We start from the raw sequence: 26,916 nt of genomic DNA, 5'->3' as shown, positions 1-26,916 counted from the left end.
TGCACACTCATGGTCTCAGCTACTCAGGAGACTGAGGTAGGAGGATTGCTTAAGCCTGGGAGGTCGAGGCTGCGGTGAGCTGTGATCGTGCCACTGTACTCCAGCCTGGGTGACAGAGCCTGACCCTGCCTCAGAAAAACAAAAACAAAAAAGAACAAACACCAGAGGTATGCGTCCTGCGGTAAAGTGCAGGGATGGTGGCAGTGGATTTAGATGCAGTGGGAACATCTAAGGAAAACTGGGCTCTGCTGCAGCTCTACTCCCAACAAATTTTGATGATCCTCAGGCAAGACACAAAGACATGCTATAAAGTGAAGTTTGTCACCATATACTTTTTTTATTTTTTTAAGATAGAGTCTCACTCTGTTACCCAGGTTGGAGTGCACTGGCACGATCTCGGCTCACTGCAACCTCTGCCTCCCAGGTTCAAGCTATTCTCCCACCTCAGCCTCCCCAGTAGCTGGGATTACAGGTGTGTGCCACCATGCCCAGCTAATTTTTGAATTATTTATTTTTTTTCTTTTTTTCTTTTTTTTTTTGAGACAGTCTTCCTCTGTTGCCCAGGCTGGAAGGCAGTGGTACAATCTCAGCTCACTGCAACCTCCACCTCCCGGGTTCAAGTGATTCTCCTGCCTCAGCTTCCCAAGTAGCTGGGATTACAGGTACCCACCACCATGCCCGGCTAATTTTTGTATTTTTAGTAGAGACGTGGTTTCACCATGTTGACCAGGCTGGTCTCGAACTCCTGACCTCAGGTGATCCACCCGTCTCGGCCTCCCAAAGTGCTGGGATTATGAGCCACCACGCCTGGCCTAATTTTTGTATTGTTGGTAGAGACTGGCTTTCACCATGTTGGCCAGGCTGGCCTCGAACTCCTGACCTCAAGAGATCCACCTGCTTCGGCGTCCCAAAGTGCTGGGATTACAGGCCTGAGCCACCGCACCCGGCTTGTTACCATATACTTTTATAGCACAGTACTTCACATTGATTAAAGGACTCTCATACTAACTGTGTCATTTAACATGCACAGCAGCCAAACAAAGGAGACAAGACAAACAGTAGGGTCCCATTTCCAAGGCTGAGTGCAGTAATGGAAAAAATAAAGAGTTTTTATGAATAAGACAATCTGAGTTCAAATCCCAGGCATCTTGTTCAACTTTTCAGAGCCTTTGTTTCATCCTAAGTAAAGTGTAGACAGTACATACACCTCATGGTCTTTTAGAATGAGTCAAGGATTGAGTACTGCATGTATACAGTACTCAATGTTTCCTTCCATCATTCCACAGGAGGAAGGGCTACAAGTTCACACACCTACTGTGACTTTAAAGCTCCAAGCAGATTATCTTTCAACTCCCATGCTCAACCTCTCTGTGCTCAGATTCAAGAATGTAACTCAGCATCTCTTTAAAACGTGTTTAAAAGATTAGTCACTGAGATACTCTACTAAAAGTTTTTTGTTCAAGTAGATTTGTGAAATGTCACTCTCTTGAAATCTCACAAAGTGTGTATGTGTGTATATATGTATGATACCGAAGGTTCCGAGAAGTCATGCAATAAAGAAATCTATTTGAACTCATTCTAATTAGCATTTCCTAAAAGTGCATTTAATGGAATCCTTTTTTACATAATTACCATAAACATCCACACAGACCTAACTTTCTTTTAAACATACTTTTAGGAACAATGGTTTTAATAAATTCATGTCTAACAAATTATAATAATAGATTAGATTATAATAGATTAACAATATTAATAACAATAGATATTATTATAGGACAGGGCACAAGAAATTATCCTTTAAACAAGATCCCTAAATCATTCTTTTGCAGCCTGCATTGAAATTGCACATTGCCTAGCGTCAAACTCGGAAAATTTATTTAGGCAACTAAGACATTTTTATTTTCGGATTTCAGAATAAGTCTGCCACAGACACAAAGATTCCAAGAAGTGGCTCATAATGTCATCTAGCAGAAGACACACTTGGGGAAAAAGGTGGGGGAGGGGTATCACGTTTTGTTGAAAATTGATTTGTATGAGGTTTCTTACTCCCCAAATCTACCTTCAGAAAATGGTAGTATCTAATGATCTAATGCCACATCACTACCTCTCCTGTCCTTATCCTTGCTCTCCTGATGACCGCACAAAGCAAGAGAGAGCCAGAATGGAATGAGTGAGCTGTTAACTATAAATTACAAAAATGAGGACTCCTTGTTTCTCTGAAAACCAAGAAAGCGGTTACTCTGTCGCAATCCAAAAAAAAGGAAATTAATCAATCATCAGTATTTGTCCTGAAATTTTCCGCAGAGGTCTCTGGTGTGATTAAAAATGTGGGGGAAGGTCAGGCGCGGTGGCTCGCGCCTGTAATCCCAGCACTTTGGGAGGCCGACACGGGAGGATCACCTGAGGTCAGACCAGCCTAGCCAGCTAAAAATACAAAAATTAGCCGGGCGTGGTGGTGAGCGTCTGTAATCTCAGCTACTCGGAAGGCTGAGGCACCAGAATCGCTTGAACCCCGGAGGCAGAGGTTGCACCACTGTATTCCAGCCTGGGAGACAGAACAAGACTCCATCTCAAACAAAACAAAACAAAACAAAACGTGGGGAAAAGGCCGGGCGCCATGGTTCACGCCTGTAATTCCAGCACTTTGGGAGGCTGAGGTGGGTGGATCACTTGAGGTCAGGAGTTCAAGACCAGCCTGGTGAAACCCTCTTTCTACGAAAAATACAAAAATTAGCTGGGTGTGGTGGCACATGTCTGTAATCCCAGCTACTGGAGAGGCTGGGACAGAAGAATCGCTTGAAGCTGGGAGGCAGAGGTTGCAGTGAGCTGAGCTCACACCACTGCACTCCAGCCTGGGCGACAGAGCAAGACTCCGCCTCAAAACAAAAACCAAAACGGTGGAGAAAATGCTAAACTCGATTTCTTCTGAACCTATGCTAAGATGTCAAGGTACTGTGATTCTTCTAAAAGAATTTTAAAGGTTGTTATGTTTGGTGTCCTAAAAGTGTACATGGATTTTATATTATAACCTACATCAAGAAACTCATTCAGGCCAGGCGCCTTGGCTCATGCCTGTAATCTCAGCACTTTGGGAGGCCAAGAATTCCAGACTAGCCTGGGCAATATGGCGAAACCCCGTCTCTACAAAAATTAGCCAGGCATGGTGGCTCTCCCTTCAGTCCCAACTACTAGAGAGGCTGGGGCAGGAGGATGCCCTAAGCCCAGGGAGGTCGAGGCTGCAGTGAGCTGTGATTTCACCACTCCACTCCACTCCAGCCTGGGCAACAGAGTGAGACTGTCTCAAAGAAAAAAAAAAAAAAAAAGCCTTATTCACAGATAGTTTTTTTTTTTAATGGAAACTAAAATAGAATTTAAAACCCAAGCTGCTCAGTTTCTTCGAAGATGGATTTTTCCTACTTGGTAATATACTTTGTATATCTCGACTATTATTGTGCATGCAAGCACCTCTAAGAAGTACTTGTATCTGCAATGAATTCTTAAACCTCAGGGAGCCAAATAAAAAGACAAGGCCCGAGGAATTCTTTCAAAAATTAAAGTAACATTTCATATTTGCTTATTCTAACAGACAAAGAATAAAGAAGGAATCCGCTAATTTGCAGGCTGAGGTGCAGACAAGTGCTGGTTCACAGTGACATCCTAGAAGGAATGCTCTGGATAAGAGCTTCAAGCTTCTGTGGTTTTCTGAGGAAAGTGAACGGAATCTAGACGTGTCCTATAGCTCAAAAAATCAGCGCTATGGACCACAGAGCCTAACAGAGTATAATAATACAGTGTGCAGTTTGGCCACTAACAGCAAGAGTGGGAAGGGGCGAAGAGGAACCTTGATTGCCCGACACCAGGGCCACCTGAAAAGTCATCTTGACACTTCAGTCTTTCCATTTTGAGATCAAAAGCTTCAAGGACCATTAAATCGCTGCCGCTGCCACACCAGGCCCGACGGAGCAGAAAGGCTGCGCTCACCTGCGGAAGCGACCGGGTGCACAGCTGCCGGGTGGGGAGGCCCGCACCGTCACACCCCGCCCCGGCTTACCTGCCCTTCGGCGATTTTTAGCGTCAACTTCCATCCCTTCCCACCCATCTGGATCCAACCAAGCGCAAGGGCGGGGGAGGAAGAAGCTAGTGCCGCGAGGAAAAGCATCCCCGCAACCCGCCGCAGGCTTTCTCTCCTTCCTCCCCATTCCACAGAAGAGGCAAAGCCACACCGCCTCTCCTAACCCTCGTCTCCAATGCAAGGCCTGCAATACTTAAAAAAATAATAACTGTTTTTAAGGAAAAGTAACATCCCCGCTCCCTTCCGCCCCTCACCTTCACGAAAGCAATCGGGGTTGTGGTACCTTCGATATCTAACAGGATCACGGTGACTTCGGCGGGGACCGAAAGCACGACCATTTCCCTACCGGATGCTACGGGACTCGGCCTGCTGTTGGGGAGGGCGGAGGGCGGCGCCGGCTGCGGCTGCGGCCCACGGTACCGTCTTGGGCTTCCGTCGGCCCCGCGCGATCTCGGAGCCAGCGACCAAGTGCAGCCCGCCGCGCGTGGGGAGAGGACACCTCTGCACACCTGGAACTGGAAAAGGCGGCCGCCCAGGAGCCCTGAACTCGTGAGCAGGACGGGGCAGGAGCCCGAGACCACGTGGGCAGGAAAAGGGGCGGCCCTTGCCGGGTTCGGCGGGGCGGGGAGGGTGAAGGCGCCAGTGTCGATTGGCCGCCGTCAGGCCTCGAACTGGATCCGTCAAAATGGGCCTCGCGTGGGCGGGAACAAAGAAGCGAACGCGGGAGCAGAGTGCGCGAGAGCGCGCCCTCCGCAGACAGGTTGAGCGAGCGGGAGAGGCCTGGGGCACGTGCAGAAAGGAGCCCCGCGAGTGGCGCGCCGGGGATGTGAGTGCCCCTTGCCCTCTACTGAATCCAGCCCCCTCCCCGCCCACCGCCTCCGCCTTTGCATAGATACAGTCATCTGGCCAGCCCCCGCCCCTCCTCCCGGCCAGAGAGGCCGCGCGGGGCCCGGGCTTCGGCCGATCAGCCCAGGAGGCCCCGCCGCGCCCCCTTGGCCCGCGCGCCCGTGGTCACAGCGGAAGAGGCGCCCGCGCCGCGCTGCCCGGAGGGGCCGTCGCGCGCCCGCTTCCTGTTCGGCTGGTTCCTGCCAGCTCGAGGACAAAACACGCGTGCGCGCGGCGGGCGAGCGGGCTCGCCGCCTCAGTCGCCAGCGCCGGGCGCAGTCCGCCTTTTTCGGAGCACCCTGGCCGCGGTGCTAGTCGGTAGCAGCGGCTCCGCACTGGCGAACCGAGGGCAGAAAAAGGCGGGGTTGACGGCTTTTTGGTAGGAGTGGGCTGGACTGGACGCCAGAGACAAAGGCTCCCAAGGCAAGAGGGACTGTGGCCCTGCGTCGGCTCTGCTCGGGACTGCTGACCCCAGGAATTGACGCCCCTTCGTTTTTCTCTTCTGATTCTTCTCCTCCCAAGCCCGCATCCCCTCACGCGTGGCCTCTCTCCTTGCCGGGAGGGCCGCGATGGAGGTCCCGCCCCGGCTTTCCCATGTGCCGCCGCCATTGTTCCCCTCCGCTCCCGCTACTTTAGCCTCCCGCAGCCTCTCCCATTGGCGGCCGCGGGCGCCGCGGCAGCTAGCCCCGCTCCTCCCTTCGCTCGCTCCCAGCTCCGCCCGGCAGGGGGCGCGCCGGGCCCAGCGCCACGTCACCGCCCAGCAGCCCTCCCGATTGGCGGGCGGGGCGGCTATAAAGGGAGGGCGCAGGCGGCGCCCGGATCTCTTCCGCCGCCATTTTAAATCCAGCTCCATACAACGCTCCGCCGCCGCTGCTGCCGCGACCCGGACCGCGCGCCAGCACCCCCCTGCCGACAGCTCCGCCACTATGGAGGATATGAACGAGTACAGCAATATAGAGGAATTCGCAGAGGGATCCAAGATCAACGCGAGCAAGAATCAGCAGGATGACGGGTACCGCACGCTTCTTCCCCCGCTCCCCCTCCCCCAGCGCGCCGCACGCGACTTTCGTCTCTCGTGAGCCGCGCGCTGCCCCCATTCTTTCTCGGAGTCGATTCCCCGCGTGCCCTCTGGGCCCCACTAGTTTGGAGGAAAGAGGAAAGTAAGAGATCGAGGGGGTGACTGGAGAGACCCGGAAAGAGTGGGGGAAGGGCGGAGGGGTTGGAGGAGGAGGGCGGCGGCGTCTGTGTCCCGAGCGCGCAGGCGCCGCGTGGGACCCGGGGGGGGGGGAGGGGCCGGCCTCCCAGAGCTGCACGCTGCAGCTGCCGCCGCCTCTTCATTGTGTCTCTGTTGCCACTCGGCGCGGTTTTCCTGGGAAGAGTTTTAAAGGACTCTGAGTTCGGGCACAAGCAGGCGACTGGTACCCAGATTCTCAAAACGTGTTATGATTGATGAGTTCTCTGGGTGGAACGTTGGCTTGACAGCTGAGAACGAAGATGGACCTAAGTAAGATAAGATGTGAGGGATTCATCTAGGAAGTTGGGCCTTCTGCCTGAAGGAATCTGGGCAGAACCTTTACTATATTTTGAGTTTTGCTTTATGTAGTGCGGACGGTGAGCTGTCCGCTGGTTTGAGTAACTTCGTTGGGATATTGGGATTTTTGTGTGACATAGATTAAATGTAAACATGGATTAAATTGCCTATATTTAGGGGGTAAATGTCCCTGTTTTTATTTCACGATTTAATTTCAGAACTGAAGGATCATTTGAGTTATTGCTAATTTTTTAAAAAAAACTTTTATTTCTAGTAAAATGTTTATTGGAGGCTTGAGCTGGGATACAAGCAAAAAAGATCTGACAGAGTACTTGTCTCGATTTGGGGAAGTTGTAGACTGCACAATTAAAACAGATCCAGTCACTGGGAGATCAAGAGGATTTGGATTTGTGCTTTTCAAAGATGCTGCTAGTGTTGATAAGGTAGGAGAACTGTGTTTTGCATTGTGCTGCTTTTGTGGTGTTTTTGCAAATTTTTCTGGGGGTTATATGCTGCTGTCAGATTAAATAAATCTGTCTTGTAGGTTTTGGAACTGAAAGAACACAAACTGGATGGCAAATTGATAGATCCCAAAAGGGCCAAAGCTTTAAAAGGGAAAGAACCTCCCAAAAAGGTTTTTGTGGGTGGATTGAGCCCGGATACTTCTGAAGAACAAATTAAAGAATATTTTGGAGCCTTTGGAGAGGTGTGTGATAATGTTTACACATGTTAAGCTTGATGTGTTTATAAAATGTTCAATCCTCGTCCGATTTATGCAGGGCAGATTCGTGTTTCCTGTAAGGGTAGGATTAAATGGCTGCTCAAGTCGCTTCCAGTGACTGTACCTTGATTTGATTGCTGCTCTGATGGAAACCCAACTATCTAATTGAGCTAAAACTTGGGCACTTAAATGTGGTCAGTGTTTGGACTTGTTAACTAGTGACATCTTTGGGTACAAAATAATATTAATTTCTCTCAATGCTTCAAATATACAACAAATCACTGTAGGCTGATGTTGATCATAAAGCAGTGATGTCTGTATAGAAGTCACCTGATAAGAATAACATGTTTAAGTTGAAGCCTGAAAAGGACCTTTGGCATTCTGATCCTCTGTAACATTTTATAATTATGGGATGACGTTGAGTGTGCATCTCGATTTCAGATTGAAAATATTGAACTTCCCATGGACACAAAAACAAATGAAAGAAGAGGATTTTGTTTTATCACATATACCGATGAAGAGCCAGTAAAAAAATTGTTAGAAAGCAGATACCATCAAATTGGTTCTGGGAAGGTAAAGCCATTTAAGTACTTTAAATGAAAATTTAAAGGTTTTCTTTTTTTGAAATAATTTCTTGATGTGTTTGAGAAAAAATGATTTAATTTTAGAACTTCGGTGAAAATGATATTTTCATGTTTTTTAATTTGTTTATAGTGTGAAATCAAAGTTGCACAACCCAAAGAGGTATATAGGCAGCAACAGCAACAACAAAAAGGTGGAAGAGGTGCTGCAGCTGGTGGACGAGGTGGTACAAGGGGTCGTGGCCGAGGTGAGACTTAATTCTTGGAATATGACTCCGTGGTTTATTTAAGCTGTATACTGCTAAATATGAGTAGTCCTGTACGAAAGCAAAACTTTAAACTTAAAACCAATCCAGCGGGGGTGAGGGGGAATGTGCAGCTTAGTGGGGGTTGTGTGTGGTGGTTTTTTGTTGTGAGCTCACTGGTTTCAAAAAACTGTTAGAAGTATGGCCACTTTGACAATTAGTGTCATCACTGATAGGAAAAGTGTACCATTACATGATACACCGTGGCGTGATAGGTTTTCTTGGGCAGGAGTCCTTGTTTTAAACAGAACGGTGTACCTGTCTTCGGCTTTAATGGAAAATTGAATGATTTTCCATTAAATTTAGGAAGTTTGATACTGGCACAATTGGACTTTCTGCCCCCTTTTTTATAACAGCTGGAAAAATAGTTTTTCAAGCAGATAGCAATATATATGTCCATTCTGCCCTTTAAGAATTGCAGAGTGAGAGACAAGAACGCATCATTTTATGTTAGAATTGGGGGTCAGAAGTTGTTTCCTAACAATCATTGTGCATTGTTTCAGGTCAGGGCCAAAACTGGAACCAAGGATTTAATAACTATTATGATCAAGGATATGGAAATTACAATAGTGCCTATGGTGGTGATCAAAACTATAGTGGCTATGGCGGATATGATTATACTGGGTATAACTATGGGAACTATGGATATGGACAGGGATATGCAGACTACAGTGGTAAGAATATTTAACTTAATTTTATAAACCAGTGGTATTAAAATTCATTGTTAACATAACAGTCCTGTTCTGAAATTGTGTGTATGGGCTTTCCATTAAAGTGTTTGGAGTTAAGTGTTTGAGGCGTGTTACAATCATAGGATGATTATACTAACATAGACTGGTGGTTATAAATGAACTAGGATGTATGATTTATGAGTAGCTTGTAATGGGTGCTAAAATATCTTAATACTTTTTATTCAGCATGCAAAGATTTGTAGATTTAATAGTTTCTCATTGTGTTTGTAAAAAAAACAGTTTTGTAGAAAACTATCTTAAATGAAATTTCTGTTGTTTTCAAAATAGGCCAACAGAGCACTTACGGCAAGGCATCTCGAGGGGGTGGCAATCACCAAAACAATTACCAGCCATACTAAAGGAGAACATTGGAGAAAACAGGTGTGTATAAGAGTACAGGAAAACAGTAGAAATGTCTAATTTAATTTAAAGATCAATAGACAAATGAAACGTAAAAACAAAATACTATGTAGCCTGTTTTTACTAAATTGTTGATTTTTTTAATTGCTTTATGAGCCTGTTTTGCCTAAAGTGTCTATAGATCTTTAACTTTAAAGTCTTATCTCACTTTCTTTAGTATTGCAGAAAAACTTAAGAGTTTTTCTGTTTGCTTTTGTGTACCAGGTGGTCTAGAGGAATAATTAAACATTTTAGAACTATTAACAGGTAAAGTACTGAAATGGGTACAACTTAAGGAAAACAAGAATGTTGTCTTCTAACTCTGACATTATACCTTGTTTGTACCCGCCAGCGGGAACTTCATTGCAGGCCGTGTGTCACCCTGACCACGTCTATCTCTGGGGGTCGCACGTTGCGGGCAGAGCGCAAGGCATACACCAGAAAACGCTGTCCTGTGGTATGGTCTCTTCCAACTTCATGTACCAGCGTAAAGATTAAAGTGGAAAACTTCAGACTTTGGCTTCTTTTTAATCTTTTTGGAGATTAAGTGTCTAAACTTAACTTAAATGGTTTTTTACAGGAGTTAAAAGTACATAAATGCCTTTTTACAGCTTAATCATTTTGGTCTTCTGTTTAGTGTTGTATTTCAATTGTGGAGCCTCATTTTAAGTGTTCATTCTTTTAAGATTTAATGCTTGCTTTTTCTTTTTATAGCTAATAGTGAAATCTACAAACCAAAACAAGAACTTTTAAATCTGGGATATAAATTAAAGATCATATGCACAGATCAATTTATGTTCTTGTAATAAGCTTATTAGAAATTGGTGTTTGTGATAGCATTTTACTTGGGTTACTAGAGATGCTTCTAGTAGACCTTAATCTAGCATAGTTGAACTTCTGAATATGGGAAGATTGTATTCCCAGATTCTTTCCTGAATAGATTTGAATTTAATATCATTTGGGAACTCCAGGGTGAGTTTATTGACTACCCAAACTGTATTTTACCAATAAATATGCATATGATCTTTAATTATTGAAGAAAATAAAGTGAGGACTTAAAACAGTTCATGAAAGTGGACCTTTAAAAGCTTGTCAGAGTTGCACAAATCTAATTGGTATTTTGTTTTTGTTTTTAGGAGGAGATGTTAAAGTAACCCATCTTGCAGGACGACATTGAAGATTGGTCTTCTGTTGATCTGATTATTTTGTAAAAGACTTTCTAGTGTACAAGACACGATTGTGTCCAACTGTATATAGCTGCCAATTAGTTTTCTTTGTTTTTACTTTGTCTTTTGTTATCTGTGTTATGACTCAATGTGGATTTGTTTATACACATTTTATTTGTATCATTTCATGTTAAACCTCAAATAAATGCTTCCTTATGTGATTGCTTTTCTGCGTCAGGTACTACATAGCTCTGTAAAAATGTAATTTAAAATAAGCAATAATTAAGGCACAGTTGATTTTGTAGAGAGTATTGGTCCATACAGAGAAACTGTGGTCCTTTATAAATAGCCAGCCAGCGTCACCCTCTTCCCCAATTTGTAGGTGTATTTTATGCTCTTAAGGCTTCATCTTCTCCCTGTTAACTGAGATTTCTACCAACCTTTGAACAATGTTCTTTCCCTTCTGGTTATCTGAAGACTGTCCTGAGAGGTAGACATAAGTGTTGTGATTAGTAGAAGCTTTCTAGTAGACCATATTCCTTCTGGATTGTAATAAAATTGTTAGTAGCTCCTTTTACTTTGTTCCTGTCTCTGGAAAGCCATTTTTGAATTGCTGATTACTTTGGCTTTAATCAGTGGTCACCTAGAAAAAGCTTTGTAATCATAACACAATGACTTCAATTCTTGATAAAAATTCAGATGCACACAGGAGCACTGTAAAACTGGTAGGAGCTATGGTTTAAGAGCGTTGGAAGTAGTTAAACTCAAGGATTTTGGTAGAAAGGTATGAGTTTGGTCGAAAGATTAAAATTTGAAAAAGTGGCAAAATAAGATTTGTGTTTTCTCACAGCCACCACAAGATTGAACAAAATATTTTCTGTTTTGGCATTCTGAGGAAGTTGTATTACAGTTAGCTGTTAATGCTGTGTGAGTTTAGAAAAAGTCTTGATAGTAAATCTAGTTTTTAACACAGTGCATGAACTGAGTAGTTAAACATTTACATATTCAGACAGGAATAGTGGAAAGGGTATCTTGGGTGTGACGAAGTCATTACAAATGTGACTGAGTCATTACAGTGGACCCTCCGGGTGCATTGAAAAGAATCCATTTTATATCCAGGTTTCAGAGGACCTGGAATAAATAAAAGCTTTGAATTTTGCATTCAGTGTAGTTGGATTTTGGGACCTTGGCCTCAGTGTTAGCTACTGGGATTGGCGTATGTGTTCACAGGCAGAGTAGTTGATCTCACACAATGGGTGATACCACAAAACTGGTAAGTTTCTTATGCTCATGAGCCCTCCCTTTTTTTTTTTAATTTGGTGCCTGCAACTTTGTTACAATGATTCTACTTCCTGGGCTATCACATTATAATGCTCTTGGCCTCTTTTTGCTGCTGTTTTGCTATTACACCTAGGCCAAGTACCAGTGTTGGCTGTTAGAAGGGATTCTATTCATTCAACATGCAACTTTAGGGAATGGAAGGAAGTTCATTTTTAAGTTGTGTTGTCAGTAGGTGTGGTGTCTAGGGTAGTGAATCCTGTAAGTTCAAATTTATGATTAGGTGACAAGTTGACTGAGATTGTCCTTTTCCCTGATCAAAAAATGAATAAAGCCTTTTTAAACAAAATCCAAACTTTTAATCAAGTCTTGATATGTATGACTGAGAAAAAGTACACTACATCTAGAGATGATTGAGATGTTTTACAAAGACTTGAAGGGGGAGTGAGAATTTACTTGGTTTTTCTTGCAGGGGCTTTGAACTCTAGATTTAATTCAGATTTCAGGGTCTATCAGTTCACCAACTGATGCAAATTTGAATAGATACTGTGAAGCTAAGTGTCCTAGGTTGCATGAACTGTGAAACTAGTATCAAGATCTCATTCTCAAGGATTAATTTAGAACAAAGTAATTGGACAAGTTTACTGGGGAGGGGATAGAAATGAATTCTAAAGTACCTATAACAAATACTCTGTGTATGTTTTTTACATCGTATTTGCCTTTTACATTGTTTAGACCAAATTCTGTGTGATGTTATCCTCGGGAAGGGGATAGAAATTAATTCTAAAGTACCTGTAACAAATACTCGGTTTGTATATGTTTTTATACATCATATTTGCCTTTTGCATTGTTTAGACCAAATTCTGTGTGATGTTATCCTAACAAAACACCTTAGTAATTTCTTTGGTTAACATGTTAATCTGTAATCTCACTTTTATAAGATGAGGACTGTTAAAATGAGATGTCTGTTGGGATGCTAGCATGGATAAGCAGAGCTTATTCCATTACTCTTCAGTGGATCTTTATTTTCATAATGGCAGAGATCCTCACTAATCTTCACAAAACTTAATACAAGGGCATATCTGAACAATTAAGCTACTTTCCAGTACCAAGATTTGATTTAATGTCAATCAGGATGCTAGGCTGCGTGCTGTAGATCATGCCTGTAATCCCAAGCACTTTGGGAGGCCAAGGCAAGTACATTACTTGAGTCCACCCTGGGCAACATGGCAAAACCCCGTCTCTATAAAAACTACAAAAATTAGCTCAATGTGATGGTGCACACCTGTAGTCCCAGCTACTTGGGCTGAGGCGGGACGATTGCTTGAGCCAGGGAGGTGAAGAGTGCAGTGAGTCCTGTTTGCGCCACTGCACTCCACCCTGGGCGACAAAGTGAGATCCTGTCTCAAAAAATCACAGGATGCGAAACTTCACCGATTAAAAAGTTGACCAAGCTGGCCGCGCGCAGTGGCTCATGCCTGTAATCCTAGTACTTTGGGAGGCCGAGGCAGGTGGATGGCTTGAGTCCAGGAGTTCAAGACCATCCTGGCCAATATGTCAAAACCCCAGCTCTACTAAAAATACAAAAATTAGCTGGGCGTGGTGCTGTGCTTAGGTGAGAGGATCGCTGGAGTCCAGGAGGTAGAGGTTGTAGTGAGATCTGTGCTCCAGCCTGGGCAACAGAGTGAGAACTCAAAAAAAAAAAAAAGTTGACTTAAGGCCAGGTGTATTGGGCTGCAGTTGAGCTATGGTCGCTCCATTGCACTCTTATCTAGCCTAGGCAACAGAGTAAGACCCTGTCTCGATTTTTTTAAAAGGTGATTCAAAAACATTAAGTGTATGAATAATTTTTAGTTATAGATTTGTGTGTATACCATTTGAATTGATTCTTGTGTTGAGTAGTTAGAAAGGGTCATTCATAGAAAACCCCCTTTCCTTAAACTTTCAGCCAGACAGAGTTGGCATCTAATCTGTGGTTTCAACTTTTAAGCAAAAACAATCTAAATTTATATATTTTTTATAGTCACTAGAAAATATTGTTTGTAAAAATATAGGCTGTTCTTTTAGGATTGGTTGGGGTCTTACATTTGTCTCGAAATAGATTAGATGTGGAATTTCAGCAAGATTTAGTTCATAGCAAAAAATAAAAATACACCTTTGACTTTACTACTTTTTATAAACGGTAGGAAAGGATATACTGATGTTCTGGGTATTACAGAGTAATGCTGAACATTCTGAAGACCTTAACTTCTGCTGCTCTTCCCTCCCCCCGCCCCCTGCTGTCCCCCCCACCCCCACCCCAACAAGAATGGGCTTGGAATTGTGCTATTTTTTTTTCCTTCCCTGAGTCGGAGTTTCACTCTTGTTGCCCAGGCTGGAGTGCAGTGACGTGATCTGGGCTCACCGTAACCTCCTCCTCCTGGGTTCAAGCGATTCTCCTGACTCAGCCTCCCAAGTAGCTGGGATTACAGGCATCTGCCACCATGCCTGGCTAGAATTTTTGTATTTTTAGTAGAGACAGGGCTTTGCCATGTCGGTCAGGCTGGTCTCGAACTCCTGACCTCAGGTGATCCACCCTCCTCGACCTCCCAAAGTCCTGGGATTACAAGCATGAGCCACCGTGCCCCGCCGGAATTGTTCTATTCTTAAGTGTCAGTTTAATCTCTGGTTTTACCCTTTAAAGAGATGTACCACTTCAAAGAGACCACTCAAAGAGATATACCCATTCGGGGAGCTGTATCATAATCTTGGAGAGTAGTGAGACTAAAGTGTAGTTTGAAAAAGTATATTCATCCGGACGCAGTGGCTCACGCCTGTAATCCCAGCACTTTGGGAGGCCGAGGCGGGCGGATCACGAGGTCAGGAGTTTTAGACCAACCTGGCCAATATGGTGAAACCCCATCTCTACCAAAAATACAAAAAAGCAGGGTGTGGTGGTGGGCAAGTGTAATCCCAGCTACTCGGGAGGCTGAGGCAGGAGAATGTTGTGAACCCGGGAGGCAGAGGTTTCAGTGAGCCAAGATAGTGCCACTGCACTCCAGCCTGGGCGACAGAGTGAGACTCCATCTCAACAAAAAAAGGAAAAAGTATATTCAACATAATCTTGTCACTTAAAATCCAAATAACCAAAAAGGCTAATTTTGGTTTCTTAAAGACCAGCACAAGCTAGAAAATGTGAGAAACTTTACTTGCAGGCAAGTTTTTCTCATACTCTTTCAATGGTAATCTCCTTTTGGGAGTCTGACCAAAAGTGAATTCTCTTCAAACCCAAAAAAATGCATGTCTATAAATATTTTCAATGTAGTTTCAGGAAGAATAGAGACTTAGAAAACTGTTTTAAAATGCTCTTGAACCTGTTGGCTTTTATGGTAACAAAGTGACTAAAATTGATTGAATTTGTTGTAATTGATGAGGTTCCACAAAGAGAGTTTCTTCATATGTTCTCCACCTTCCACCTGGGTATTCGTATTGGCTGGTGAACACTCATAGGGGATTGTTTTATTGATGACAGGGTCTCACTCTGTCGCCGAGGCTGGAGTGCAGTGATGCCATCACATCTCACTACAGCCTCAACCTCCTGGGCTCCACCAATCCTCCCACCTCAGCCTCCCATGTAGCTGGGACCACAGGCACATGCCATCATACCTAGCTAATTTTTTTTTTTTTTTGATTTTTAGTAGAAATGAGGTCTTGCTATACTGCCCAAGTTAATTAAACCTTTTTTTTTTTTCGTCTTAGAGACAGGGACTCACTATGTTGCCCAGGCTGGTCTCGAACTCCTGGGCTCCAGTGATCCTCCCGCTTAGGCCTCCCAAAGTGCTGGAATTACCAGCATGTGTCACCATGCCCAGCTTTAGCTTTAGTCCCCTGATTTTAAAATGGGGAAGTCAGCTAATTGAATGCACCAATGCTGATTACATTCTGCGGTCTATTAAACTATAAAACTCCTATCAGGCATACTTGACTTTAAGCATTAAGATTGGTCAGTAATCTTTAATACACTTGGTTTCTGAGTGTTGAGATCTATTGTAGCAAAGTTGGATTATATTACAATTGATCCATTCTTATTCCTCTAATGGAATTTGAGCCTGGATAATCTGGAGGAACTACTCTTCCCATGAAAGACATGGCCTATGAAATTGACTCACTATTTACCTTTGAACCATGAAACATCTGGGGCATATATGTTTTTCATAGACCCTGCAAGCAGAGGAATGACAGGAGGGTGGGAGCAGTGGGGGTTAAGTTGTATTACAGAATAGTTTCAATATTTCATCACCAGGAAACCCTTTAAATTTCTTCTCCCCATAGACAATGTGTTTTGAATGGCTTTACTTGTCAAATATATTGCTCTCATTATGTAATAACATTTCTATTAATCAAAGATATATAGCTGTCAGAACTACAATGTGATAATCCACATCATACCAAGTTAATTTAATGGCAGCCAAATCAAGAATATTTCTGTTAACTTGTGTACATTTTTTAATGATATGTAATGTCTAACAGGCTTTTAAAATATCAAAAACGCTGGCTGGGCATGGTGGCTCACACCTGTAATCCCAGCATTTTGGAAGGCCAAGGCGGGCAGATCATTTGAGGCCAGGAGTTCGAGACCAGCCTGGCCAATATGGTGAAACCCTGTCTCTACTAAAAATACAAAAATTAGGTGTGATGGTGCATGCCTGTAATCCCTGCTACTCGGGAGGCTGAAGCAGGAGAATCGCATGAACCTGGGAGGCAGAGGTTGCAGTGAGCCAAGATCGTGCCACTGCACTCCAACCCCTAGGTGACACAGCAAGACTCTGTCTCAAAAAAAAAAAAAAAAAATAGAGTTTTAGAAGTGAGAATAAGAGGCAATATTTCAAGAGGCAATGGCTTAAAATTTTCCAGAAGAGACAAATGAATCTATAAATTCAATATACCCTACAAATTGCAATTGCAATTGCAATTAGGAAAAACAAAGAAAAATCTCCATGAGGATGCACTATGGTAAAACCAAAAAAATCAACAACAAACAAAATCTTAAAAGCAGCCACATCTAGAACCAACTACCAGTAATCAGGAAAAGAAAGAAAGGCACATGTTAAACTACCATGAAGATGAAACCATCCAAATCTAAAATGTGGAAAATTCATAAGAATGTCCCATTTCTTCAACAAGTAAATGCCATGAAAAGAAGTGGGAAATGTAGGTGGATCTAAGATTAAAAGAGACTTATGGTAAGCAACATTTATTATAGTAAGCAAGAATATAAAGTGCAAATTAATGATCAAAAAGACAAAGGATCCAGCCTGGGCAATAGAGCCAGACTTTGTCTCAAAAAAAAAAAAAAACCAAACAAACAAAAAAGGATAAGTATGGGCAACGAATGTGGAGAAAAGAGAACCCTTTCACACTGTGATAATGTAAACTAGTACAGCCATTATGGAAAACAGTATAGAGGCTCCTCAAAAAATTAAAAACAGGGCTACCATATGATCCAGCAATCCCATTATTGAGTATATATCCAAAGGAAATTAAATCAATGTGTCGAACAAATATCTGCACTCTCATGTTTATTGCAACATTATTCCCAATAGTCAAGATATAGAATCAACCTAAGTGTCCATCATCAGAAGAATGAATAAAAAACATATGGTAGGGCTAGGCGAGGTGGTTCACACCTGTAATCCCAGCACCTTGGGAGGCCAAGGGGAGTGGATCACCTGAGGTCAGGAGTTTGAGACCAGCCTGGCCAACATGGTGAAAACCCAAAATAGCCAGGCTTGGTGGTGTGCGCCTGTAGTCCCAGCAACTCAGGAGGCTGAAGCAGGAGAATCACTTGAAACCAGGAGGCAGAGGTTGCAGTGAGCCAAGATCGTGCCAGTGCACTCCAGCCTGGATGACGAGTGAAACTCCATCTAAATAAAATAAAATAAAATAAAATAAAAATAAAAATAAGAAAATCCCAAAATCTGTGACAACATCGATGAACCTAGAAGACATTATGTTAAGGGAAATACACCAGACACAGAAAGATGAATATCACATGTTCTCATTTACATGTAGAATCTAAAAAGTTGATTTCACAGAAGTAGTTAATGGAACAGCAGTTACCAGAGACTGGGGAGGGTAGGGAGGAGGGGATGGGAAGAGGATGGTCAACGGGTACAAATTTACAATTAGGAAGAATAAATGCTGGTATCCTATTTTACAGTAGGGTGACTATAGTCAAAATAAGGTATATCTCAAAATAGCTAGAAGAAAGGATTTTTATGTTCCCACCACAAAGAAATGATAAATGTTTGAGATGATGGATATGTTAATGACCTTGATTTGATCACTACACAATGTATACAGGTATTGATACATCATATTGTATCCAGTAAATATGCACAATTATTGTGTCAATTAAAACTTTTTAAAAATTAAGTACGTCATTTTTATTATGACATTGTACAGGTTTTATGGAATATAGAGAGTTATTTCCCATGTTTGAAGAATTCCCATCCTACGAGTCGTGGTGTACCAAGAGTACCACCCAATATAGAAATTTAAAAATCACTTTCCCAGGCTCCCTTATACCCAGAGCATAGACATGTTAACTCAGCTCTCTCGATCAGAATTCTCTTGCATTGGACTTTCAGTCTGAAGGGTGAATCAAAAGAAGTAGGAATTTTGTGGAATCAATGCTGGGACAGGTGCAGCCATGGTGGCAATGACTTTTCAGAAGGAGCAGTGGTTCTAGCAACAACATCCAGTATCTAGCACTGATAATGGTGAAAGGAGCAGCACCTGTGTGTAGCAAGAGCAGCAGCAGCAGCAGCAGCAGCAGCAGCAGAAACAGGTGTCTTTATGAATCCAATTCTTGTGTGATTTTGGAAATATTTCCTGCATGAGCGTTTCCAAGTGTGGCTTTCCAAACCCCCTGCAGAGCCTGAGATACCAAAATAGTCATTATTAAAATCACTCTTAGCTAAAACAAAGACAAACAAAAAACTCATGGGAAATAAGAATGGATATTTAACAAACATATTAATCAGAAGCACTTCCACAATAGCAGAGTAAGGACATCCAAAAATCTGCTCTGTCAAAGTGTGTCCAGAATTGGTTCCTCCCAGTGGGTTCTTGGTCTTGCTGACTTCAAGAACGAAGCCGTGGACCCTCGTGGTGAGTGTTACAGTTCTTAAAGACGGTGTGTCCCTTCAGATGTTCAGATATGTCGAGTTTTTCCATCTGGTGGGTTCGTGGTCTCGCTTGACTTTAGGAGTGAAGCCGCAAACCTTCACAGCGAGTGTTAGAGCTCTTAAACGCGACGGGCATCCAGAGTTGTTTGTTCCTCCCCCTGGGTTCATGGTCTCACTGACTTCAGGAGTGCAGCTGCAGACCTTTGCAGTCAGTGTTACAAACAGTGGGCAGCCGCAAGATTTATCCTGAAGAGCAAAAGAACAAAGCTTCCACAACACAGAAGGCTACCCCAGCGGGTTGCCGCTGCCAGATGGGTGGCCAGCTTTTGTTCCCTTATTTGGCCCCACCCATGTCCTGCTGATTGGTCCATTTTACAGAGTGCTGATTGGTCCATTTTTACAGAGTGCTGATTGGTGCCCTTACAAACCTTTAGCTAGATACAGAGCACTGATTTGTGTGTTTACAATTCTTTAGCTAGACAGAAAAGTTCTCCAAGTCCCCACCCTACCCAGAAGCCCAGCTGGCTTCACCTCTCAAAAGCAATGAGAAGTGGCAAAAATGGTCAAAATCAACATTTTCAGAACTCTGGATAACAGTCTTGCAACAATCCAAGGTGTACTTTTTTTCAAAGGCTTTATTTCAAGGCCGGGTGTGGTAGCTCATGCCTATAATCTCAGCATTTTGGGAGGCTGAGGCAGGAGGATCGCTTGAAGCCAGAAGTTCAAGAGTATCCTGGGCAACATAGAGAGATCCTGTCTCTACAACAAATTAAAAAAAAGAAAATTGGCCTGGCACGGTGGCTCACGCCTGTAATCCCAGCACTTTGGGAGGCCAAGGTGGGAGGAACACGAGGTAAGGAGATCGAGACCATCCTGGCTAACACGGTGAAACCCCGCCTCTACTAAAAATACAAAAAATTAGCTGGGCGTGGTGGCACGCGCCTGTAGTCCCGGCTACTCGGGAGGATGAGGCAGGTGAATCGCTTGAACCTGGGAGGCAGAGGTTGCAGTGAGCCAAGATCGCGACACTGCACTCCAGCCTGGGTGACAGAGCGAGTCTCCGTTTAAAAAAAAATTAGCTGGGCATGGTGGCACGTGCCTGTAGTACCAGCTACTCAAGAGGCTGAGGCAGGATCGCTTAAGACCAGAAGTTAGAGGCTGCAATGAGCAATGATCATGCCACTGCACTGCAGCCTGCCAGGACCACAGAATGAGACTATCCGCACCCCCCGCCCTAAAAAAAAAAAGGGGGTTTTATTTCAGTAAGAATAGGGAGCTTTGTGTATTCTCATCCTCCTCTCTCCAGCTCCATGGTAGCCTTGAAAACCAACATCTCTGCAACTACAGTGAATACAAAAACCAGATGCTTAGGAACCACTGGGACACAACAGATTTAGAGTACCCCACAAAAACCAATTCCTATAGAATTGCAACTATTTGACCTACCTAGTAATTCACTGAAACAAGCTGTATACTCAAATTTGTCCTTATCTCACCTGAGAGCTCACTCTATGCAAAAAGCTGCAGCCCTAGATTGAGTCCCAAAAACATTCGATGGCAATTGTTTAACATCACACCCATCTGAGGTGGCAATATGAGTTGGGCTAATTAGAGACTGACAAATAAAACAAAGAAATAAAAACTGGGGAATAAATTATCCATTGAGGGCTTTAAAAATCTCCAACACATTCTTGAGACTCTAGAAGGCCATACTTACAGGCAGACCTGTGCACATGCCCAGGAAACAGCTGAGAAAGGGCTAATCTCTCACTGCTGCTTGACCTTGAGGGTCTACACAAGCAGGAAGAGAAAGCTAACTCAGAATTGTTACCAGCCTGCTGGAGCATCAAAGTCATTCCCCAATACACTCAGAGAGCCCCTTGGCAAAGGCTTGTAGTCTTATTGCTTCAAAGCATTTAAGGAAAACACATTAAGTGAAATTGACAGAATTCAAGAACAATAGTAGTAAACAATGAAACTTCATTTTGAATAATGGATAGAACAACCAGGCAGAAAATCAACAAGGAAACAGAAGACTCAAATAACACTATAAAACAACCAGACCTAATAGACATCTATAGAACACTTCTCCCAACAATAGCAGAACACATATTCTTTTCAAATGGACATGGAATATTCTCCAGCATAAGCTGTATGATACATTATTTTTAAAAAAAGCCTGAATAAATTTAGAAAGATTGAAGTCATACAGAGTATTTTCTGTGGCCACAATGAAATCAAATAAGGACTTAACAAAAGGAAATTTGAGAAATTCACAAGTATGTGGAAATTAAACAACAAACTCCAAAATAGTCAATAAGTCAAAGAAAAAATACAGGGGAAACCGAGAAGTAGTTTGAGATGGATAAAAACTAAAACAGCATATGAAACTATGGGATCCAGCTAAGTTAGTTCATGGAGGAAAATTTATAGGTGTAAGTGCCTATATTTAATTTAATTAATTAATTTATTTATTTGAAACAGAGTCTCGCTTTGTTGCCCAGGCTGGAGTGCGGTGGCACAATCTTGGCTCACTGCAACCTTCGCCTCCCAGGTTCAAGCGATTCTTCTGCCTCAGCCTCCCAAGTAGCTGAGATTACAGGTATGTTCCACCACGCCACTACGTGAGCTTATTTTTGGTATTTTTTGTAGAGACTGGGTTTTGCCATGTTGCCCAGGCTGGTCTCAAACTCCTGGCCTCAAGCGATCCACCTCGGCCTCCCAAAGTGCTGGGATTACAGGTGTGAACCACTGTACCTGGCCTGACATCTTGCTTTTTAAATAAAATATTGGGACTGGGCATGGTGGCTCACACCTGTAATCCCAGCACTTTGGGAGGCCAAGGCGGGTAGATCACTTGAGGCCAGGAGTTTGAGACCAGCCTGGGCGACATGGCAAATCCGGTCTCTACAAAAAATACCAATAATTAGCAGGGCCTTGGTGGCCTGTGCCTATAGTCCCAGCTATTCAGGAGGCTGAGGTGGGAGGACCACTTTACCCTGGGAAGCAGAGGTTGCAGTGAGCCGAGATGGCACCACTGTACTCCAGCCTGGGCAACAGAGACCCTGTCTCAAAAAATAATAATAATAATAACAAAATAAAATAAAAAGTAAGATGTGAAATCAATAACTAATTTTCCACTTTAAGAAACTAGGAAAAGAAGAACAAATCAAACTCAAAGCCAGCGGGAGAAATGAACTAATAGGATTAAAGTGAAAATTAATGATATAGAGGATATAAAAACAATAGAGAAATCAACAAAACCAAAAATTGGTTTTTGAAAATCAACGAAATTGACAAACCAATAGTTATACTGGCCAATAACAAAAGAGAGAAGACTTAAATAACTAAAATCAGGAATAAGAGAGGAGACATCAATACAGACCTTACAGAAATAAAAAGGAATATAAGAAAGTACAATGAACAACTGTATAGCAACAGATTAGATAACCCAAATGAAATGAGTAAATTCCTAGAAAGCAAAAACTATTGAAATTAACTCAAGAAGACATAGAAAATCTAAAGAACTCCAGTCTGGGTGATAGAGCAAAACCCTGTCTCAAAAAAATAAAGTAAAATAAAAACTAAAACAAAAAGAAAATCTGAATGGATATATAACAAGTAATGAGATTGAATTAATAATTTAAAAAGAAAAACTTTCCATGAAGCAAAGTCCAGGACTAGATGCTTCCAAGGTGAATTTTACCACAATGTTTAAAGAAGAATTAACACCAGTTCTTCACAAATCCTTCCAAAAAACAAGAGGGAACTCTTTGCAATTCATTCTATGAGGCTAGTATTACTCTGATATTAAAGAATGACATAGACATAACAAGAAAACTACAGACCAATATTTCTTATGAATACATACACAAAAATTCTCAAAACAAACCCCAAGCCTGGGCATGGTGGCTTATGCCCATAATCCTAGCACTTTGGGAGGCTGAGGCGGGTGGATTGCTTGAGGTCAGCAGTTCGAGACCAGCCTGGCCAACATGATGAAACCCCCGTCTCTACTAAATATACAAAAATTAGCCAGGCACGTTGGCGCATGCCTGTAATCCCAGCTACTCAGGAGGCTGAGACACGAGAATTGCTTGAACCCGGGAAGTGGAGGTTGCAGTGAGTCAAAATCGCCCACTGCACTCCAGCCTGGGTAACAGAGTGAGGCTCTGTCTCAACAAAAACAAAAGCAAAAAACCCTAAAAGTTAGGAAACTGAATCCAGCAACATATAAAAAGGATTATACACGATGACCAGAAGAGATGTATCCCAGGAATACAAACATCTGAAAATCAATATACCACACGTAGTAATATAAAGAAAACCACATGCTAACCTTAACAGATACAGAAAAAGCACTTGACAAAATATAATACCCTTCCATGATAAAAAACAAATACACACAACAAACTAGAAATAGAAGGTGTTATCAAGTAAATTGTGTTCCCCCTTCAAATTCATATGTTGGAACCCTAACCTCCAATGTGGTTGTATTTGGAGACAGGGTCTTTATGGAGATAATGAAGCTTAAATGAGGCCAGGCGCAGTGGCTCACGCCTGTAATTTCAGCAGTTTGAGAGGCTGAGGCGGGCAGATCACTTGACGTCAGGAGTTTGAGACCAGCCTGGCCAACATGGTGAAGCTTCCTCTCTACTAAAAATACAAAAATTAGGCCGGGCGCAGTGGTTCAAGCCCGTAATCCCAGCACTTTGGGAGGCCGAGGCGGGCGGATCACGAGGCCAGGAGATTGAGACCATCCTTGCTAACACGGTTAAATCTGTCTCTACTAAAAATACAAAAAATTAGCCGGGCACGGTGGCAGGCGCCTGTAGTCTCAGCTATTCAGGAGGCTGAGGCAGGAGAATGGCGTGAACCTGGGAGGCGGAGCTTGCAGTGAGCCGAGATCACGCCACTGCACTCCAGCCTGGGCGACAGAGCGAGACTCCGTCTCAAAAAAAAAAAAAAAAAAAATTATCCGGGTGTAGTGGCGCATGCCTGTAATCCCAGCTACTCACGAGGCTGAGGCAGGAGAATCGCTTCAACCCAGGAGGTGGAGAGGTTGCAGTGAGACGAGATCGCGCCACTGTACTCCAGCCTGGGCGACAGAGCGAGACACTGTCTCAAGAAAAGAAAAGAAAGGTTAAATGAGTTCATATGGGTGGGGCCCTAATCTGAGGGGACTACTATCATTATAAGAAAAGGAAGAGACATCAGATCTCCCCCACTTCACCAACACAAACGCAGAGAAAAGGCCATGCGAGGACACAGTGAGAATGCAGCCATCTATAAGCCAGGAAAAGAGGCCTCAACAGAACCCAATCCTGCTGGCACCTTGATCTTTGGATTTTAGTCTCCAGAACTATGAGAAATAAATGTCTGTTGTTTAGGCCACCTAATTTGTGGTATTTTCTTATGGTAGCCTGAGCGGACTAATGCAGAAGGAACTTCCACAACCTGATAAAGACTATCTAAAAAAAAACCCCACAACCGGCTGGGTGCAGTGGCTCCTGCCTGTAATCTCAGCACTTTGGGAGGCCAAAGTGGGACGACTAGTTGAGCCCAGGAGTTTAATACCAGCCTGGGCAACATGGGGAGACCTCATCTCTACTAAAAAATAAAAATAAAAATTGCAGGGCAAGGTGGCCACGAACCTGTAGTCCCAGCTACTTTGCAGGCTGAAATGGGAGGATCACTTGAGCCCAGGAGGTCGAGGCTGTAGTGAGCCGTGATCGTGGCACTGCAGTCCAGTCTGAGCAACAGAGCAAGATCCTGTCTCAAAAAAGAAAGAAAGAAAGAAAGAAAGAACAAAAGAAGGAAAGAAAAGAAAAAGCAACAGTAAAGCTGATTTTTTACTCTTTTGACTTCTGAATAGAAACTGTGAAAAACAGTTAACAGTGGAATGATGTACTGAATGTGTTGAGGGTAACTACAACCGAGAATTGCCAATCAGTCAAAATTCTTGTAACATTGGAGATGACTCCAAGTGCAATGGCTTATGCCTGTAATTCCAGCACTTTGGAAGGTTGAGAGGGGAGGATTGCTTCAGCTCAGGAGTTCGAGACCAGCCTGGGGAACATAGCAAGATCCTGTTTTAACAAAACGTTAAAAAATTAGCTGAGTGTAGTGTGTGCCTATGGTCCCAGCTACTCAGGAGGCTGAGGTGGGAGGATCACTTGAGCCCAGGAGGTCAAGGCTGCAGTAAGCTATGATGGTGCCACTGCACTCCAGCCTAGGAGACACAGCGAGACCCTGTCTCTAAAAAAAAAAAAAAAAAAAAAGATTTGGAGTGATAAAAGACATCTTCTAATCTTCTGTGAGAAAAAAATTAACACATAATCGCCAGAAAGCTGTCGCCAAAGGAAATTCTAAAGCTAATACTAATTGTAGAAGATAAGTGATCCCCCAGGGATACATAAAGGAATGAAAGGGAAAGAAGGTGGTATAAATGTGGAAAAATGTAAATGACATTGACTACTGTAAAAAACTAAATGTTCATAGAGGAGTATATATTTTTGTACACATGCCACCAGTTTTATAACATCATGGATGAAATTTAGTTTTTAGAGTTATTGTTATGAAGACTATAAACCTCACTGTACAATATTCTTTATTCCTTTGGATTGTGGTAATTGTTTGTTGTACATTTCCCAAAGTAGTATAATTTATCACTATTGCCATATTGCTCTCCAAAAAGACTGAATAATCTACAGAGCTACTTACAAAATTTTTGTATTAATTAATTTGATTTTGTTATATTTGCCAACATTGGTCTTAACTTTTTTTTTTTTTTTTTTAGCTTAAGACAGATGTAATGGTAACTTAAAGTTTCTTTAGTTTTCTTTCTTTTGAGAGAGAGTCTTGCTCTGTCGCCCAGACTGGAGCGCAATGGCGCAATCTCGGCTCACTGCAACCTCTGCCTCCCGGGTTCCAGCGATTCTCCTGTCTCAGCCTCCCGAATTTGTAGGATTACAGGTGCCCGCCACCAGGCCTGGCTAATTTTTCTAGTTTTGGTAGAGGCAGGGTTTCACCATGTTGGCCAGGATGGTCTTGATCTCTTGACCTCATGATCCACCCGCCTCGGCCTCCCAAAGTGCTAGGATTACAGGTGTGAGCCAATGTGCCCAGCCTAGTTTTCTTTCTTTACCTTTTAATATGACTGAACTAATTAGTAGTTCCCAAAACGCAAAAAAAAAAATTTTGGATTTTTGCCTTATAAGTTTGTCATTGAAGCAGGGTATTTTGACTGTCAATTTGATCATTCAGAATATTTAATATACCACGATTTACTCTTTGTAATCGTCACAATGTGGACAGTTATTACTTTATACAGAAACTGAGTATGTGGGAAAATTAGATTAGTAATATATTAGAGCACCTACTACAATGGATGAAGCCTGAATGATGAAAAAGGAATTACTCATTATTTCTCATGGATTTTCTAAGAAAAAATGCAAATTATTGGCCGGGCACACAGTGGCTCACGCACTTTGGGAGGCCGAGGCAGGCGGATTGCCTGAACTCAGGGATTCGATACCAGCCTGGGCAACATGGTGAAACCCCGTCTCTACTAAAATACAAAAAATTAGCCGGGCGTGGTGGCGGACACCTGTATCCCAGCTACTCCGGAGGCTGAGGCAGGAGAATGGCTTCAACCTGGGAGGCAGAAGTTGCAGTGAGCAGAGATCACGCCATTGCACTCCACCCTGGGCAACAGAGCAAGACTTCGTCTCCAAAAAAAAAAAAAAAAAAAAAAAGAAAAAGAAAAAATGCAAATTATCAGTCTTTTATCAAATTCAAAATGAATATTACTATTAGTAATGGCATCAAATAAAAATGATTTTACCTAAAACTGCACATGGTAAAATTGGTGATATACATATTTTATTTTAAAAATAACATCTCTTTTTAAAATTTTTATTTCTTTTCTTTTCTGGTTCATGTTCTCTCATGAACATCTTTTCTCTCTCACTGCAGCCTGAACCTCCTGGCTCAAGTGATCCTTCTGCCTTGGCCTCCCAAAGTGCTGGGATTATAGGCGTGAGCCACCTCACCCAGCCATAAATTTTCTTTTTATT

The 26,916-nt window shown here is 42.9% G+C and overlaps 2 protein-coding genes across 7 annotated transcripts in view; one reads left to right on the top strand and one right to left on the bottom strand.

Moving 5' to 3' along the window:
• Positions 1-4,918, bottom strand: part of ENOPH1 (enolase-phosphatase 1) — a 30,237-nt gene extending 25,319 nt beyond the window's left edge. The window contains exon 1 of one of the 2 annotated variants that reach the window (XM_054484721.2): positions 4,327-4,918. In XM_054484721.2, the coding sequence (XP_054340696.1) occupies positions 4,327-4,410 (84 nt within the window). In that variant the 5' untranslated portion in view covers positions 4,411-4,918. The remainder of the gene's footprint in view (positions 1-4,326) is intronic. The other variant, XM_063663802.1, reaches the window with a different exon arrangement.
• A 608-nt stretch (positions 4,919-5,526) lies between these two features.
• Positions 5,527-10,612, top strand: HNRNPDL (heterogeneous nuclear ribonucleoprotein D like). 5 transcript variants are annotated; one of them, XR_010126078.1, is made up of 8 exons: positions 5,527-5,969; positions 6,763-6,931; positions 7,033-7,194; positions 7,651-7,782; positions 7,924-8,038; positions 8,599-8,769; positions 9,115-9,682; positions 10,362-10,612. XR_010126078.1 is itself a non-coding variant. In XM_054484715.2 (8 exons), exons 1-7 carry the CDS (start codon positions 5,527-5,529, stop codon positions 9,183-9,185), a joined length of 1,263 nt encoding a protein of 420 aa, XP_054340690.1. In that variant the 3' UTR covers positions 9,186-9,207; positions 10,362-10,612. The 5 variants fall into 5 exon arrangements, 4 of the variants coding, with proteins under 4 accessions (XP_054340690.1, XP_054340691.1, XP_054340695.1 ...); XM_054484715.2 differs by having other exon boundaries at positions 9,115-9,207; XM_054484716.2 differs by having other exon boundaries at positions 9,115-9,207; positions 9,578-10,612.
• Positions 10,613-26,916: the final 16,304 nt, after the last annotated feature.

The sequence above is a fragment of the Pongo pygmaeus genome, chromosome 3 (assembly GCF_028885625.2).
Source record: "Pongo pygmaeus isolate AG05252 chromosome 3, NHGRI_mPonPyg2-v2.0_pri, whole genome shotgun sequence".
NCBI classification, from domain to species: Eukaryota; Metazoa; Chordata; class Mammalia; order Primates; family Hominidae; genus Pongo; species Pongo pygmaeus.
Note: the sequence above shows the minus strand (reverse complement) of the source record. Positions and strands in the feature narration are given on the sequence as shown.